Below are 18,135 nucleotides of genomic sequence, written 5' to 3' on the forward strand. Positions count from 1 at the left end.
GATGACCCCCAAGTCTTTTTCTTCTGTAGTGCTAACCAACGTAGCACTGCCGAGCCTATAAGGGTGCTGCAGGTTTTTCCTCCCAAGGTGGAGAACCTTGCATTTTTTGGTGTTAAACACCATCAGGTTCTGATCTGCCCATTTGCTGAGCTTGTCCAGGTCAGCCTGGATCACCCGCCTATCTTCTGGCGTGGATGCTTTGCCCCAAAGTTTGGTGTCATCGGCGAACTTGGCCAGTCCACTCCTGACTCCAATGTCCACGTCGTTAATGAAGATGTTGAACAGGATGGGTCCCAGGACAGAGCCTTGAGGGACCCCACGGGTCATGGGGCACCACGATGAGTGACTGCCATCAATCACAACCCTCTGGGTCCGACCACGGAGCCAGTTTCCCAGCCAGCGGATCGTGGTGGAGCCAAGGCCACAACTGGGCAGTTTGGCCAAGAGGTGATCATGGGATACCAGATGAAAAGCTTTTTTGAAGTCAAGATATATGACATCAATCTCTTCTCCCTCGTCCAGGTGACAGGTCACCTGGTCGTAGAAGGAAATGAGATTGGTCAAACAAGACCTACCCGCAACAAACCCGTGCTGGCTGTCCCTTAGGATGTTAGCCTGGGCCAGTCCCTCAAGGATGGCCTCCTTAATAAACTTTTCTAAGATCTTCCCCAGGATAGAAGTCAGGCGAATGGGCCTGTAGTTAGCCGGATCCACTCTCCCCCCTTTCTTGAAGATCGGCACCACATTGGCCTTCTTCCAGTCCTCGGGCACTACACCAGAGCACCAGGAGCTCTCGAAGACCCGTGCCAGGGGCTGGGCTATGACGCTCGCCACCTCCTTGAGTGCCCTGGGGTGCAGGTTGTCAGGGCCGGCTGACTTGAAGGTCTCCAGCTTCTCAAGGTGTTTCTTCACGAGGTCAGCATTGATGGAGGGTAGGGGATCCCCCTCACCCAGATTTCCCTGTCCCATAGCAGGCATGGGCATCCCGTGGGACTGATGAAAGACCGATGCAAAGTACCTATTTAATAGGTTGGCTTTTTCCTGGGCGTCAGTTGTCAGTTGCCCCATCTGGTTTAGCAGGGGTCCAACATTGCCCTTGCTTTTCCTCCGGCTCCCCACAGATCTGAAAAAGGACTTTTTGTTGTCCTTGATGCTTGAAGCTAGTTGGAGTTCAGTTGCAGCCTTGGCTTTCCTGGTTTGCTCCCTGCAGGACCGGACCAGCGCGGAGTAATCCTCCTTGGAGGTGAATCCCGTCCTCCATCCTTTGTAGGCTTTCCTTTTTAACCGCAGGAGGTCCGCTAGGTCCCTAGAGAGCCAGGAGGGCTGCTGTGCCTTCTTGCTGCCTTTCCTCCGTGTTGGAATATATTTAGCTTGTGCATTGAGGATCGCTTCCTTGAGAAGCAGCCACTCTTCTTGAACTCCCAACTCCCTGGGGTCACGGTCCCTGAGGGCCTGACCGACAAGCCTCTTGAGCTTGTCAAAGTCGGCTTTTCTGAAGTCAGGGACTTCTGTGTTGCTGACTGACTTGCCAGCTTTCCGGCGGATGGTGAAGGTGATCAGCTCGTGGTCGCTGTCACCCAACTTCCCATCGATCACTAGGTCGCCGATTAGGTCGTCCCCCGTAGCCAGTACCAGGTCGAGCAGCGCTTTGCCTCTCGTTGGCCCATAGACTTCTTGAGTCAGGTAGAGGTCATCCACGCACGAGAGAAAGCTTTGCCACCGCTCGGATTTTGCTGAGTGATCTTCCCAGGAGATGTCCGGGTCATTGAAGTCGCCCATGACAACCAAGGTCCTGGAGCAAGCGGCCTCAGTCAGCTCCCGGGCGAACTCCTGGTCAAGCTCGGGACCTTGAGTGGGAGGTCTGTAGTAGACTCCCACCGTTGTGTCCCCTGTGCCGAATTCCCCACAAATTTTTACCCAGAGGGTCTCTAGCTGTCCATGCCGGTCGCCAACATCAGCTTGCAGGGACATGTAGCTTTCCTTCACATCGAGAGCTACACCCCCACCCCTTTTGTCAGCACGATCCCTCCTGTACAGGGTATAGCCCTCTATCCCCGTGGCCCAGTCATGGGGGGAGTCCCACCAAGTCTCCGTTATCCCAATGACATCATATTTCTTTGCACTGAGCAGGAGGATGAGCTCGTCCCGCTTGTTGCCCAGGCTCCTGGCATTAGTGTACAGGCAGGCGACGTGTGCCCTTGGGGGCTCTTGCCTTGCCCACAGATTGTGCCAGGGCTGGGGCAGGGGTGGACTCCCTTAAGTGCCTTGGTCTGCTGGCTCTGCAAGGGCCGTTCAGCAGGCCAGCAGTGGCAGCAGTCCCCCCATACCGCAGCAGGCTTAGTTTAAAGCCCGGTGGAGCAGGTCAGCCAGGCTGGCTGAGAAGAGCCTCCTCCCCAGGGGGGAGAGGTGGAGGCCATCTCTTCCCAGCAGCTTGCTGCCTCTCTCGCCAAAGAGCGGGCTGTAGTCATGGAAGCCAAAGCCTTCCCAATGGCACCAGCTCCGCAGTCTTTGGTTCACCGCATGGATCCTCCTCTCCCTCCTCAGCCCATAGCCCGAGACTGGGAGGATTGACGAAAACACCACCTGAGCCCCCAGACCCCTAAGCCCCGCTCCCAACTCCCTGTAGCGCCTCATGACCTGACTGGGGGTGCTCCGAGCCGTGTCGTTGGTGCCCACGTGAATAAGGAGCATGGGGTAGTGGTCTGTGGGCCGGAGGAGCTGCGGGATCCTCTCCGCGGTGTCTCGGATGCGGGCCCCCGGGAAGCAGCAGACTTCCCGGGCTAAGGGGTGGGGGCGGCAGATTGCCCCTCAGTCCCCGCAGGATGGGGTCTCCCACAACAAACACCTTACGCTTTGTCTTGGGGAGAGCGGGGCCAGTAGCTGTGGTCGAGCCTGGGCTGCCTGCGGGAGCCGGCAACTGCATGGGCTCTGCCGGGGCTGCAAGAGGTGCGAACCTGTTGCTAAGCTCCGGCGGGGCAGGGGCCTTGGTGCGGTGGGCCTTGGGGCCCTTGACCACCTCGGTCCATGCCCCTGACTGGGCAGAGCGGGAGGTCCCAGAGTCCTCCTTAGTCGCAGAGGGAGACGGAGCTCTCCCCTGCGGCTCCCGGGGGAGACGGGCCTGGCAGTAGGAGTCTGTCTCCTGCTCGCAGTCCCTGATGGCGCGCAGTCTCTGGACCGTGGCCTGGAGCTCCTCCCGCTGGCACGCCAGAGACCCCAGTAGGGAGCATCTTCATTAATGTTGTGGACACTGGAGTCAGGAGTGGACTGGCCAAGTTCGCTGATGACACCAAACTTTGGGGCAAAGCATCCACGCCAGAAGATAGGCGGGTGATCCAGGCTGACCTGGACAAGCTCAGCAAATGGGCGGACGAGAACCTCATGGTGTTTAACACCGAAAAATGCAAGGTTCTCCACCTTGGTAGGAAAAACCTGCAGCATCCTTATAGGCTCGGCAGTGCTACGTTGGATAGCACTACAGAAGAAAGAGACTTGGGGGTCATCATTGACCACAAGATGAACATGAGCCTCCAATGCGATGCTGCGGCTAGTAAAGGGACCAAAATGCTGGCGTGCATCCATAGATGCTTCTCGAGCAAATCCCGGGACGTCATTCTCCCCTTGTACTCGGCCTTGGTGAGGCCGCGGCTCGAGTACTGCGTCCAGTTTTGGGCTCCACAATTCAAAAAGGATGTGGAGAAGCTTGAGAGAGTCCAGAGGAGAGCCACGCGCATGATCAGAGGTCAGGAAAACAGATCTTACGATGACAGGCTGAGAGCCACGGGACTCTTTAGCCTGGAAAAGCGCAGGCTCAGGGGTGAGCTGATGGCCACCTATAAGTATATCGGGGTGACCACCAGGATCTGGGGGAACGTCTGTTCACCAGAGCGCCCCAAGGGATGACGAGGTCGAACGGTCACAAACTCCTGCGAGACCGTTTCAGGCTGGACATAAGGAAGAATTTCTTTCCTGTCCGAGCCCCCGAGGTCTGGAGCAGTCTGCCAGCAGAGGTGGTTCAAGCACCTACATTGAACACCTTCAAGAGCAAATTGGATGCTTATCTTGCTGGGATCCTATGACCCCAGCTGACTTCCTGCCCTTTGGGCAGGGGGCTGGACTCGATGATCTTCCGAGGTCCCTTCCAGCCCTAATGTCTATGAAATCTATGAAATCTATGAAATCCTCTGGAGGAAGGCAGGAGCCGACCTCCTGGGCCAGTGGGGTTGGACCCGAAGCAGAAGAGCAAAATCCTGCAGACAGAGGAGGTGAAGCAGCTCCCATGAGCCCAGGCAGGCTTCTGCCCCCAGCTGTCGCTGGCGTCCAGGGCAAGGAGGACAAGCCAACACCACCCCCTGCCCAGCTGCCCCGGGCATTGCTGGCCACGAGAGGCAGAGCCCCCGGGCTGGGGTTACCAGACCTCACACAGGCCTGGGCCCCTGCACGGCAGAGACAGGGTCAAATCCACACGAGACGGGACAGCACCGCCTGCCACTGCCACAAACCTGCTGACCTGCGCCTGCTCCGGCTCGCTTTTGTGCCCTGGCTCTCTCCTCCTGCAGATGGGACTTGCCGTGCTTCCTGGTCTACCCTGGTCCAGGCTCAGCCAGCCGCCCTCATGGTCCTCTCAGGCTTTCCACACAGTCTCCTCTGTTCTCTTCCCAAATTTAAGGAGTCTTTGGGGCACATGCGACCAGAACCGCCCGCAGCTCTGGATGGGTGTGGACCCAGAAGCCTCTGCTACGACCACATGTTCCTGTGCTCAACAAAAAGGAACCTCAGCAATGCTAAGGTCTCCTTGGCTGACTCTTCACAGACTCTTGGGTGCCATTTGTTGGGGCAGTTGACACCGCTCTCTGGCAGATGCTGCAGCAGCCAACTGACCAGCTAGTGCTTCCTGCTCCCGCAGTACTAGCGCCAGGGCCTGCCACCCCAGGGATGGGGGCCCTGCCCAGACCCAAGCTGCTGGCATTTGCCACCCTTCCCCCTGCCGCCTCCGTACTCCCCTGATGCAGCACACGGGGCCTTGGATGCCACGCCCGGTGGCGCTAGCTACAGCTCCTGGAGGGGCCAAGACGGAGGAAGGGCCGTGGCTGCAGCCTGGGGGGAACAGGGCTCTAGACACCATTCAGCAGGTGCTGACCAGCCATGCACCCCAGACACCCGGCTGCAACACGGGCACCAGAATAGCAAGACAGCTCCAGCTCCCAGCCCAGGGGCCCATCCCACCCCTCCCGGCCCTGACACCAGCAGGCAAAAGGAAAGCGCGGAGAGGTGGGAGTGACAACTAGACAGAGCTTTATTAACAGCGACAGCCAGTCACACAGAGGCAGGGCAAGCGCGACCAGAGGCCCCAACCCCGGGGCAGTGTCCCACACTCATGCCCGAGAAGGTGCCCCCCAAAGAGCAGGGGGCGAGCGCGGAGCCCGGGGCTGGAGGCCTGCAGACGGAAGCACATCACAGTGCTGAGCCTGGAGTAACAGGCACGAGGCAGCGCGTGGGACAAGGGGCTCCGGGCGCAGGAGAAAGTGCCATCACGCCAGTCATTCACAGGTAGGGAAGGGGGTGCAGGAGGCGGCTTATTCACAGCGGAGAGAAGCAGCAGGGCTGAGCAGAGCTGCCCATGCAGGCGGCAGGGGGCTGCATGCTGGGGACACCGGCATCTCCCAGAGCAGGACGAGGGCAGAGCAGAGCAGCGCTGCCCCCCTGGCATGCACCCCCCCATATGCTGATCACGTGTGCTCTGGGACACGCTGCCCGGGCAGCCAGTGGACGGACACAGCCCCGCCAGAGCTGGGGCAGGGAGGGGGGAAGTCTCCAGGCACAGGACCCTGTGCAGCTTGGTCCCTGCCCCGCGCTGCCCGGGGGGAGCTGGAAGGGGCATGGCCAAAGGAACTAGAACGAGAAGTGACAGCGAGATGCGCTGCGAACACCAAACCGAACCGCTACTGGGGGGGAGGGGGCGGGGGGGCATGGGGGCTACTCCTTGGCCCGGCCAACGATGGCCAGGATGTAGAGGAAGATGTTGATAATGTCCGTGTAGAGGTTGAGGGCTGCGAAGATGTACTCCTCTGGGCTCAGCACCAGCTGCTTGTTGCCCAGGATCATCTGGGTGTCGACCGCCAGGAACTGCAGGAGACAAGACTCTGCGTCACCCCGAGGCCGGTTGCAGGGGGAAGGGGATGCACCAGGACCCCCCACCTCCCTCCAGGCACAGCTGAGAATGGCACCAGCTCTCGGGGCAGACACTACCCAGGTGCCAGGCACCCAGCTGCGCTGCTTACCACCTACCCCTTGCAACCTGGGGCCCCCCCAGCCAGAGGGAGGGGGCATGGGCAGCTGCACCATGAAGTGCTGCCCATCCCCAGACCAACAATACTGCAGCAGGGTTGGGGGTTGGCAGCTCTGGGGCGGCCCAGCACAGGCTCCGCTGGGGTCTCCAGCCCCTGTGTCCTGCACCTGCCCCCGAGCCCCATGCTCCAACCTGGAGCCCTCCCCTTGCTGCACAGGGAGCAGAGATGCCAAGGATGCCTTGCAAAAAGGGTCTCTGGGCTACGGCCTGTTCTGGAGCCACCTCGGCCTCCCCCGACAGTCTGGGGCCAGGAGGGGCTGGCAGCTGCCTGGGTCCTGGAGCTGTGCACCCTCCCCCGCTCCCCTAAAGCTCCTGCTGCTGTCTGTCTGTCTGTTGTTTGATCAAATGCTGCATCTCACTTCCCTCCCAGCAATTCTATGCTAAACAAGCCCTGCAGGGAAGCGGGGCTGGCAGGGAGCTGCAGGGTCACATCCAGTCCTAGCCCCGCCTGAGGCAGGATCAGCTCCGTCCAAACCCCTTGGACACCTCCGACGGGCTGGCTGAACTCCTAGGGGCATGGGATGGACCTAGGGGCAGGACTAGGACATGCCCCCCCAGCCCCCGCGGGCAGCGGGAGAGACGGGCACTCACGCAGGTGAAGAGAAGGGCGCCAAGCGAGGCGTAGACGATCTCCAGGATGCGGTTCCGGATGAAGATGCACAGGAAAGAGAAGATGATCAGCACCACCAGGCAGATGAGCAGCACGCCCCGGCACGAGGTGAAGTCATACTTGGTCTGCAGGGGTCACACCAGGCCCAGGGTCGAGGTCAGGACCACGGGAGCCTGCCAGGGTGGAGGGGGAGTCCAACCCCCAGCCCCAGCTACCACAAACTCCAGCTTGGGCCAAGTGCTCCACCCTCCGGGAAGGAACGGACCCTGCAGGACCCAGCTGTGGGCTGCAGCAGAGCCCCAAGCACAGCCCGGGGCTGCCACACCGTGGGGCACCTGGCTTGAAAGCAGCACCCCCAAGACTCACCTGCAGGGAGAAGAGGACGACGGTGAAGCAGACGATGACGGTGATGCCCACAGCCATGATGACGGCATCGGTCTGGTAGAAGCTGGCGATCATACCCACCATGTAGGAGAGGCTCACGGTCAGGATGGACTGCAGAGAGTAACATGCGTCAGAGGGGCTATGGCTGGGTGCGCGGGAACGTGTGGAGCGGAGGGGGCCTGGCCCCAGCTCTCCAAGACATGCCCCCAGACTCCTTCAAGTTCCGCAAATGAGTCCCGGTCCCCTGGAGGGGCCCCTGCGCTGGACACTTGTCCCGAATGGGGCACAACCAAGTGGGCTACGGATGCTAGAGGAGAGGTGCTGGCCCAGCTCCAGCCAGCCCAGATTGCAAGGGGCTGCCTCACAGCATGGAGTCTGCTGGGCTCCCGCCTAGACACAGCCGGCTCAGGAGCAGAAGTCACCAAGCACCCCACCACACTGTACCACAGGACAGAGACCCCCACCCTGCAGTGACTCCGTGTGCCCCCTTCCCTGGGTAAAGCAAGGAGGTCACATGCAGCTGCTGGGGAGCTGGTCTGAGCCCATGGGTCACAGGCAGGGCAGGGGCGATGCCTCTTTCTCCCTCCAGTCTTGATCCCAGGGAGGCCGAGCTGCAGGCAGGCCCCGGCTGAGCACAGACCGCTCCGAGGGCGCTGGGCACAAGGTGCCCGGGGAGGGCAAAGGGCTCGGTCACACCCCAAGCCGCGGCAGGCCCCCGAGCGGAGCTGGGCAGGGGATGCTGGTGCCCCGGGGCTCACCAGGGCGATCAGGTTCCAGGGGTGCTTGCGGCGGAAGTCGCCGCAGCAGCTGAGCACAATGAGGGAGATGAAGAAGATGGCATAGGAGACGTAGTATGTCCAGACGTTGCGCTGCACGAAGCCCCGCACATCCTTCACGAAGGTGAAGATGGCCACGAAGGAGAAGGTCACCATCAGCTGTAGTGTCAGCACCAGGAACACCTGCGCAGGCCACACCGGTCAGAGCAGGGATTTCTCGACTCTGACCCCCCCGCCCCGGTCCCAGCCCAATACTGATACAGGCCCGCACCCACCTTGCGGATGAAGGCCTGGCGGATGTTCTTGTCGTCCCAGTGGGAGCTGGGGAAGTCCTGGTTGTCGTAGTAGGAGGGCGGCCCTTCCTCATGGTAGGTGCTGTGCAGCGGGGCTGGGGAGGAGAGAGCAGGACGGGGTGAGCAGCTGCATGCGGCCCCGCTGTGCTGGGAGCTCCGGCAGGGAGCAGCTGGGTGCCCACCCCGGTTCCTCGGTGACCAGAGCTGGGCAGAGGTCCCTGGCACTGGGGCTGTCAGCTGTCCCCGGCCACGGGAGCCGGCGCTCACCGATTCTGATGACCAGGGTGCCGGGTCTCCACAGCACGTGGGGAAGCCTCGCTCCGTCTGGCGGCAGCACGGGGAGAGAAGAAACGGGGCTGAGAGCATCTGGGCCGGGGCGCGGGCTGGGCTGGGCCAGGCGCCCCATCTGCTCTGCCCTGGGCAGCTCCAAGGAGCCACTGCCACCATGCACGGGGCTCTGCTGTCCCCACAAGCTCCCAATGGCCTTCGTGCCAGCCCTGGGAGCAAAGGAGGCTCCCAAGCTGCTGGGCGAGGGGAGCCGGGAGCTGCAACCCACCCTGTCCCGGCAGCTCGGGGGGCACCGAGGCAGGGGCTGCACGTCAGCACGCGCTGCTGGGCACAGGGAGGCCCTGCAAGGAGCTGGGTGGCTCCTGACACCAGGCTGGAGACATGGGCAGGAAGGAGCAGGTTTTGCCGGGGTCCCGGGGCCTGCACCCCCATGGCAGAGCCAGCTGGGCTGCCAAGGGAGCTCGACAAAGGAGCATGGAGGTTGTGGACCCAGTTTTCCCGCAGCTCTGCTCAGGGCTGCCCGTGCTGCTCTGAAGCGTCTCCCCAGAGCGCTGGGCTCCCCCCACCCCGAGGAGAAGGCGCATTCACTCACAGTCTTGGTCCCCTGGGACGATGGGCTGCGGCTGTCCGTATGGCGGCTGGGCGTACGGCCCCTGCGGGTACGGTCCGGGGGGCGGGTACGGCCCCTGGGGATAGGGCCCCTGGGCGTAGGGTCCAGTCGGTGGGTAGGGTCCGGGTGCTGGCACGAAGCCGGGCTGGGGGTAGGGTGCCGGAGCGAACTGGGGCTGAGGGTAGGGCGCTGACGGGTAGGGGGGCTGTGCGTAGCCGGGGGGCTCCGGGGGCTGCTGCCCTGGGTAGCCCTCGCCCGACACCAAGAAGCTCTTCTCGTGAGACATGTCCTTGGTGCTCACGGCCGCCTGAGTCCTGTGGAGAGAGCAGAGCGGTGGATGTTAGACCCGGTCCCGTGGGCCTCCCACCAGCCCCAAATCACATGGATGGGGAAGGCTCAAATGGTGCAATGCTCCGGAAGGAGGAAGTTTCCTGCCCAGGGTTACACAGGCCCAGGCGGCTTCCCAGCAGGCAGAGCCCTGACCCCGACCGCCTGGCAACCAGGGCTGAGCTCCTTCCCTGGCATGAGGAGCAGAGCCGCCCGCCCGCTGCATGCCGAGGGGCTGGGAGACTCCGGCACGCAGCAGTGATGGGGCCAGAGATGCGCCTGGGGGCCCTGCTATTGCTGCACCCGGCACCACGGGGCTCAACTCACGCCCTGCCTGGCACTCCCCGGGGGCAGGCAGCCTCAGCCGGGTCCGAGCCAGCTTGGATTGGGCTCCTGTGAGCTTCCCTTAGCTGGGGCAGGTCTGTGCCCCCTCCCTCCGGCCCCTCGGCCAGGCTCTGGCACCGGCACTTGAGGCTGGGCAACGCGGGCCCACTGCCACGGGCACTTGGCTCCCCAACCCCCGGGCTTGGATCCAGAGCCCGAAGGCCCGGGCAGGATGAGAACCGCTGCAGGCCGGCCGCCATGCTCAGCTGGGTGAGGGATGCCTGCGGGCACGTCCTGGGGCCACGCGCGGAGGCTGGTGTCAGAAGAAGGTTCCTGGCCCTCCCTGCCGGGGCTGGGGGCCCTGTTGAGCCCCCAGCAGCAGGGACTGGGACCGGGACCGGGACCGCTCTGCAACCTTCTGCTCCCCCAGCCCCCGCTCCAGAGAAGGGGCAAGTACCCTGCCGCACTCCCAATCCTCGAAGCTGGGGCTGCCCCGTGGAGCCAGGGAACAAGGCGCCCATTGACAGCTGGAGCTGGGCCCGTGGCGCAGGGAGCAAAATCCTGTCTCAGTGCAGCCTCACGTGACCGGGGGCTGAGCCGAGCTGGCCTGGCAGCCAGTGCCAGCCCCTGTCCTACTTTCCGTCCACTCTGGCGCACGGGCTGGAGGCTGCCGCGGGGGCTGGAGCGTGGATGACCACACAGGCACCCCACCACCCCGACCTGGGCGTCTGAACCCTCTCCTGGGCACGGCCGGACCGGGGGGTGCTGCACCCGGTCACCCGGAAGCTAAGCCTGGAAGTGCCCACGGGAACGCATCCCCAGGCACCAGCACTTCCAGCCTGCGAGAGGCGAAGGGGAGGGGAAGGCCGGGAAGACAAAGGCCTGCGCGGCTGCCCCCAGCTGATGGACTCTGAAACAGGGACTTTCCAATTGTCCCCGGGACCAGAGCCAGAGCCATGGGCTGGGTCACACAGAGGCAGCTGGCGGCACGGCCCTCTGAGCAGAGTCCACATGCACATGCGTGTGCAGGGGCGGGGGCGGACCCATGCAGGTACCGAGCCACGGAGGCCTGTGGCGCAGCCTGCTGAGTCACGGCTCCAGCGCCAGGCGGTGCACCAGGCTCATAAACAACACCGTCTTCCTCCCCGCGCCGATAAGCACCCGCGCCGCCCCCGGGGAAGGGCCAGGCTGCAGCCCCGGAGCCCAGGGACCGCCCCAGCGCGGCTCCCTGAGCCCTCAGTGCAGGGACAGCACCCTGCATCCTGGCCCCCCTCCAGCACCATCACAGCCGCCGCGCGGTCCCCAAGGCTCTCGCCGCACCAGGGCCCCTTCCATCCCCCCCGCTGCACGGGGGCGCGCACAGGCGTGCCGGCTGGAGCGCCCGCAGCACCCAGGACGCCCACGCGTGTGGGTCTGTTGAGATGCTGCCAGGCCACGGTTCGGCAGCCAGAGCCCAGGCCAGGCCGATGCAGCCCTGTGGGTCCAGGGGGGTCCTGCTACGTCAGAGGAAGCTGCCCCCGGGAGCCACAGGCCTGGGCAGCCCACAGCCCCAGAAGCAAAACAGACACGCCAGACCCAGCCATGAGCCCCTCCCGGGACAAACCCTGGCCAAGGAAACGGCAGCACGGCAGGATGCCTAGGGCAGGGAGGCTGGGAAGAGCTAGAGGCCGCCTCCTTCCCGCCCCAGTGCGGGAGGGTCTCACAGCCCCCCGCCGCACCGCTGGCGCGAGGAGCCACAGGCCCAGCACAGCCCCGCCGGGCTAAGCCGCTTTGCTCTAAGGCTCCGTAATTCCACCGCGCGGCCTATTTACAGCATCAGCAATCCTAAGCCATCACCTCGGCTCAGCAGCGCCTCACCCCCGGGATGCCCCGAGTCCCACGCCCCGCCAGGCCCACCGCTCCCCAGGGCCAGGGCCAAAGAGCCCGGAGCCAGGAAAGCAAGGCCAGGCCTCCCTCGGGCACGCCCGGACCTGGCCCTCGGTGCCCGGCGGCACCGGAGCGCAGCTGTGGGAGGGCTCCGGTCTCCACGACGCCCAGACCACAGATATGCACTTGCTCCAGCCACGCCGACTCCCTTCGCCACGGGGCCTGCGCTCCACCCGAACGCACCGCGTGGCACCTGCCAGCCCCCGGGGCTGTCTGGGGGGCTCGACCCCCAGCAGAGGCAGGTGCTGCTCCCCACGGCTCTACAGCACCGAGCTCTGGGCCTCCCCACTCCGGGGGCTCCACGTGGGTCCACGCTGGCTCCTTGGCCGTGGCAGGCAGCGCACGTGTCCCAGGCGACCGGAGCGCCCCGCGTTCCTCTGCGGCCCAGCACTGCTCCTGTCCTCGGGGCGGACCGCAGGGCCAGGAAGCCGGTGTGCGGGCTGGGCAGGTGGCAGACCGCCGAGCCGGGCTGGACGTGGCGGCACGGGGCACAGCAGGCCAGGACCGGCCCCTGGCACGGCCTGAACGCAGACGCCGGCGCGCGCGGGCAGCAGAGCAGCCCGGAAGCAGGCCCAGGCCCCCTGCCCGGGGCGCGGACCCAGCGCCCGCGGGCCACCGTGGGACGCAGCAGCGGAGGCTCGGCCCAGACCCGACCGCGGGCGCGTCGGCGCACGAGGAAGAGCTGCCACAGCACCCGCGGGCCCCAGGCCCCTAACTCGAGACGGCCTCCCGCTGGCAGGACGCAGGGGCCGCGGCCGCCGTGAGGGAGGCCCCCGGGCGCGGCTCGCCGCCTGGCAGAGCGCCCGCCCCAGCGCCCGCACGGCCCCGCAGGGTAAGGGAGATGCCCGCGGCCACGGGGAGAGGCGCCGGCGGAGGAGGGCGTGCGGCCGGGGAGACGGCGCCGGGCCGGGCCCGCACCCCGCCCCCGTGCCGGGCAAGCCCGGCCCCCGCGCTCGGACGGGGGCGTCCCGCGCCGGCCGGCGGGGCTGGATCCGGCCCGCGCCCCGGGCCTCCCGGCCCCGCTCCGCCTCCGCCGCCCGCGCGGCCCCGGGCCGGGCCGGGCCTCCCCTCGCCTCGCCTCGCCTCACCTCAGCGGGCCGGGCCGAGCCGAGCCGAGCCGCGCGCAGCCGCTCCGCCGGTGCTAGGGGCGGGGCGGGGCGGGGCGACGCGCACTGCCCGGATGGGGCGGGGCGGGGCCTGGCGCCGGGGGCGGGGCCTGGCGCCCGCTCGGCCGGGGCAGCCCGGGGGTGCCCCCCCTCCCCTCCCCCCGCCGCGGGGGCCGGCCGCGCCTGAGCGCTCTGCCCCGGGGTCTTGCGGCCCCGCCCGCCCGCGGCCCCCCCCCGTCCGGCTCCGGCTCCGGCTCCGGCTCCTCAGGCTAATGCGACGCGTGCTGCACTGCGGCCAGGCTGCCGGCCCGGAGCCGGGTGCTGCGCGGCGGCCCTGCCAGCCGCGTCCCCCGCCAGGACGGCCCCGGCCCCGGCCTCACGAGGCGCCCCGGGCGCGGCAGCCGGGGCGGAGGGGGAAGAGAGCTGCGGGCCTCGCCGGTGATCCCGAGCTGGGCCGTGGAAAGTTGCCCCCTCCCCACCAGCATTCCCGGCCAGCTCCGGGGGCTGCCAGCCAAAGCTGGGGCCAGGGCCGAGGTGGCCCCCACATTAGGGTCCTGCAGATGTCAAGGACAGCTGGGCTGTGGGGCCCGGCGCCTGGCCAGAGCCCCTTGGGGGCAAAGCAGCGGTGCGGGGTCAGTGCTGCTCCAGGGGCCGTGGCAGCTGGTCTGCAGCCCCCCGCCGTGTGCCTGGAGAGGGGGCATCTGCAGCCGGGCAGGGGTGGGACTGCTTTGCAGGACTGCTGCCAGCCTTGCGTGCCCATTTCCCCGCCGTGACTGCACACTGGGAAGGAGCTGGTTAGTGTTGGAGCCCGGGAGACGGCGCCCGGCGGGACACCCCGGGACCCCATGCCTGCCGTCTGCAGGGCCCGCGGAGAGCTCCAGCTCCCAGAGGGGAAGCAGGCGGCCCCGCACGGGGGACCGGCAGACCCGGGACAGGGGACTGCTTTGTGGGGTGGGAGGTCCCAGGGCCAGTCCTCCGCACGACAGGATGGGAGGATGCCCTGCCAGGCGAGGAGAGGAAGGGGAAACCCCCCAGTTCCCACAGGTCTGAGCAGGGGGCAAATCCCTTCCTGCCCCAGTGCAGCGTGGGGCTGAGCCCGAGCGCAGGGCAAGACCCTCCGCCAGGACCCTGGGGGGCTGGTGCCAGCAGGAGCCTTGGCCCAGCCCAGCCCCTCTGGGGGGCTTCAAACCCCCAACACATGGAGCAGGAAGGAGGGGAGAAAATCTCTTCCCAGCCCCACGCAGCATCCAGCAAGGCCGGGGCGCGACCCCTCGGCTCTGCCTGGCAGCCCGTCCTCTCCCTGAATTTGTCCCGGCTCCGTGACGCTGTTTCGTAACCGAGCCAGCCGTGGGCTTCGCTTCGTTCTCCGGCTGCTCCAGTCTGTGGCCTCCGGCTGCTGCCGCTCAGCGCTCCAGGCACGGCTGCTCCTCGTCCAGCCTCTCCCCCAACCCTCCCGTGGTGGAGTCTGCCCCTTCCCTGGGCTCTGGCAGTGAAGAAGTGTTACCCGATTTCCAATCTCAGCCTGCCTTGCTGCAGTCTCAGGCCCTTGCTCGGTGCCCTCCTCTCTGCAGCAGCGGGAGGCAGCGGGTCTCCCTCCCTCCCCTTTGTGGCACCCCATCACGTCCCTTCTTCACCACCTGTAAAGGTGCCTATGTCTCGGCCTCTCCTTGCATGGCTTTGCATTCAAAGCCCTTCATTACTTTTGTCGCCCATCTCTGGGTCCGCTTTCACTTCTGCATGGCCTTTTAAAAACCCGGAGCTGCTCACAGTATCCAGATGAGGCCCGGCCATGCCAAGAACAGCCCCGATCGCGCACCTCCCGTGTCTGCCACCTCACGCTTCTACCGGTGCCCAAAGCTGCGTCGGCCTTTTGAACACCTTCATCCCTTTGCAGTTTGATGTCGAGTGTGCAAAGCAACAAGCCCCACAGCCCCTCTCCTGAGCTGCCGCCCAGCCGGGGTCCCCCGTTCTGCACGTGGCGGTGGTTACTCTTCCCGCACTGCAGCATCTCACTTTGGCCAGCACTGAACTCCTTCCTGCTGGCTCCGGCCCAGCTTCCCAATCTGTCAAGATCCGTCAGAAACCTTCTGGTGTCCTGTAGCATGTTTTCAGTCCTTCCCAGATTCCTGCTGTCCGCAAACTGGCTCAGGAAGCCAGTGCACACGTGAAGGAGCAGGCTGAACAGCACTGGGCCAGGACGGGCCCCCGTGGGACCCCACTTGAAACCTCCTGCCATCCGACACGGAGCTGTTGGTAATTACCCTTTGCTTGGGGGGGCCGCATTGGCACAGCTGGGGAACTGCTGAACTAACCGGGGAGGCCCGAGATACGGCTGCGGAGGATCTTGGTGCGTTGCCATTTTAACTAGTTTGCTGTAGCTCCATCATCCTGTCCAGGAAGAGGCGTGGAGCATCTGCCCAGTCCCTCCGTTCTGGACAAGACCATGCAACTATACTGAAATCTGGCCTTCTATTTTGCAGATCTCCAGCTTTCTCTGTCTCAGGATCTGGACTGCTACCGTATTGTGATCGCTTCCCCCCAATTTACCCGTCACCTTTGCATCCTCCGCCAGAACTTCCCTGTTGGTCAGGACAAGGTCCAAGACAGATGACCTCCAAGCCATATCCTCCACCTTCTGGAAGAGAAAGTCATCCTCCACCCAAGTCAGAAACCAGCTCAGCACCTCGTGTTTGGTGCATTGTTCTTCCGGCAGACGTCTGGAAAATGGCAGTCTCTCATCAGTGCATCCCATCGCTTTTGGACCATTGTGTCACCTCCTTGAAGAGTGCCTCGCCCACCTCTTCTTCTTCCTGCTCTGTGACAGCCCCCACCATAGCCCCACCGCTGCCCCTTTCCCATTGCATTTGCATCCACATACACCCTGATCTGCCATTGTCTTCGTCCCGGACCAGAGAGCGAGCGTGTCTAGCTCTGCGGTAGAAGGCAATGCCACCATCTTCTCTCCCAACCCTGAAACGCTGCACCTGTCCTCGGTGTTGATCCAGTTGTATGAGCTGTCCCGCACGTCTCTGTGATACACCCAGGGGACAGTTTTCTTCACAGGCTGCGAGTCCCACCCATCCGGTTTGTTCCCCACCTTGCTTTTGTAGACAGACATTGGAAATATTCTGCATCTTGGCCTGCTTGTTTCATGCCTGCCTCCTTTACTGCAGTCCTGGCCCCCCCGGGCCCTCCTGAGCCGAGCGGCTTCTTCCAGTCCTCTCCCTTCGGCTTGTTTGCTCTGTGGCTGGAGGGTTTTGTTCACTGTGACGGGCCATCTCCGGCTGGTCTCATCGTCGGCCGCCTGCCTGTCTAGGACAGTCTGCCCTGACTCGTCTGCCGTGCTTTGCTGGACAGAGTACATGGAGAAATGCAGGAGGCTGCCCATTAATGCCCTGATGCTGAGGGTGTCATATGTGGCTCTGACCTCCCCTTTGCCGTGTCCCATGCCTTGCAGATGGCATCTAAAAGGACTTCCAACTCACTCATCCTCTGGCCCACACTTGGCCTCAGCTGTCCTCGGACATACCTTGGCCCGGCCTCTGGCCTGACTTGGCCTCAGGTGTCCTTCGACGTGGCCAGGCCACATGCCCCATCGCTGGGCTTGTTGCCTCTCATTAGGCCCCTTACCCCTCACCCTCCGTCCCTCGCTGGGGACCCTACTCCGGCCCCTCACTGGGCCTTCCAGGCCTTGCGCCCCTTGGGCCTCGGGTGTCTGTCGACGTAGTGGACCCCGCTCTCGGCCTCTCGCTACGCCTCGTTCGCTCAGGCCTTGGGCTTCGGGTGTTGCCCGAACCTGGTGCTTTTCTCTCAGGGTGCGCTACCCTCGCCTTTCCCCTCCACGGGGTCACCCTCAAGGCAGCGGGGGCGGAGGCTTTCCGGCGCCCGCTTCTCGCTGGGGTGGCACAGGTGGGGCATTCCCTGGGGGCTCCCTGGCACCGGCAGCCCCCCCCCCACCATCCTCCCTGCAGGGTGTAGTTGTAGGTGATGCCCCAGGGCCAGCGCAGGCCTCCCTGCCCTGGTCTTATTCCTCCCTCGCTCTCTGGGTGTCCTTGTTGTTGTTCCCAGGCTGCTGACCCCGGGTCCTGCCCCCGGCCCCGGCCCCCAGACCCGCTGCGGGATTCCTCCCGCCGGGACGACGCCGTTCCAGCGACCGCCTGTCCGCTCTCGGCAGGGGTGTCCCCCCGTCGAAGGGACCGTCAGCCCCTTCGGGGCTCTGGCCCTGCCTCCAGGGCAGTCGGGGTGCCAGTAGCTCCCTGGCTGCCCCTTGGCCTGTCAGCCCAGCCCCCTTGCCCAGACTAGTTGAGCATCCAGGGATGAGTCTGGAAGCAGCTGCCCTTCCTACTCCGCGCGCCTTCCCTTGGGCCCCGCCATAAAGCGGCAGCTCGCACGGGGCTCGCCTAGACCCCAGGGATCTGGCAGCCGCAGCACGCCACGCGCCTCCCATCGCCGGGCGGGCGGCGGGCACGCAGCAGGCACGTGGCGTCGCGCGGCTGCCGGGGCGCAGAGCCCAGCCCGCAGCAGCAGCCGGTGTCTGCGAAGCCCTGCGCACAGATCTGCGGGGCACGTGCCCCCACGCCTGCCCCAGCGGCGGGAGCCCCCCCGCAGCCCTGGGTGAGCCGCCCGGCCCCCGAGCCTCCCACGGCTCGCCCTGGGGCCCTCTTCACCCCTGCCCCTGCCCCCCGCGCCCCCTCCCATCCACACATTTACCTGCCGGGCTGCGTCTGTGTCTGTGTGCGTAGAAGTATCTTTTCAGTTTCGGTTGTTCTCAGCCCCCCCCCCCGTAATACTGTCTCCCTCGGCCGCTTCCTCGGGGCTCGGGACCCCGGGGACCCCCCCCGCCCACGGGCCGGCCCCGGCCTCCGGAACGCTCCGGGAGCCGCCGGTCTCCCGCGGGCGACGCGACCCCGCATCCGCGCAGCAACTGCCGCGCCGCTCCTCGCGCTGCTCTTATACCGAGGCGGCTCCGCCCCGCTCCAATCAGGTGGCCTCGGGGCTGTCCTGGGAACACCTGATTGGCTCGCTTCACCTGCAGGCTGCCTCACAGCCTGCTCAAGCTTTTAAAGGGGCAGGCACCCAACGGTGCTCCGCCACATGCACAGTCCCCCGTGAAACCTAGTGGAAAGCCTCCTTCTTCGGTTAGTC

General features: G+C 65.2%; 1 protein-coding gene across 1 annotated transcript; it reads right to left on the minus strand.

Annotated features, from left to right (window-relative positions):
• Positions 1-5,275: 5,275 nt before the first annotated feature.
• Positions 5,276-13,070, minus strand: GRINA (glutamate ionotropic receptor NMDA type subunit associated protein 1). The gene is made up of 7 exons (XM_090040954.1): positions 12,973-13,070; positions 9,290-9,621; positions 8,392-8,504; positions 8,099-8,299; positions 7,323-7,451; positions 6,938-7,081; positions 5,276-6,123 (listed from the first exon to the last, which is right to left on the minus strand). Exons 2-7 carry the CDS (start codon positions 9,591-9,593, stop codon positions 5,974-5,976), a joined length of 1,041 nt encoding a protein of 346 aa, XP_089897080.1. The 5' UTR covers positions 9,594-9,621; positions 12,973-13,070; the 3' UTR covers positions 5,276-5,973.
• Between the last annotated feature and the right edge of the window lie 5,065 nt (positions 13,071-18,135).

This window comes from Crocodylus siamensis, chromosome 3 (genome assembly GCF_052110815.1).
Source record: "Crocodylus siamensis isolate JL-2025a chromosome 3, ASM5211081v1, whole genome shotgun sequence".
NCBI lineage: Eukaryota > Metazoa > Chordata > Crocodylia > Crocodylidae > Crocodylus > Crocodylus siamensis.

Bases quoted from the DNA above. Each gene is read 5' to 3' on its own strand.
- GRINA (XM_090040954.1), bottom strand. From the start codon at position 9,593: ATGTCTCACGAGAAGAGCTTCTTGGTGTCGGGCGAGGGCTACCCAGGG. The intron at 8,505-9,289 runs GTGAGTGAATGC...TCTCCTCCCCAG, and splicing joins CGTCCCAGGGGACCAAGACT to CCCCGCTGCACAGCACCTAC. The intron at 6,124-6,937 runs GTGAGTGCCCGT...TGTCTCCTGCAG, and splicing joins GCGCCCTTCTCTTCACCTGC to TTCCTGGCGGTCGACACCCA.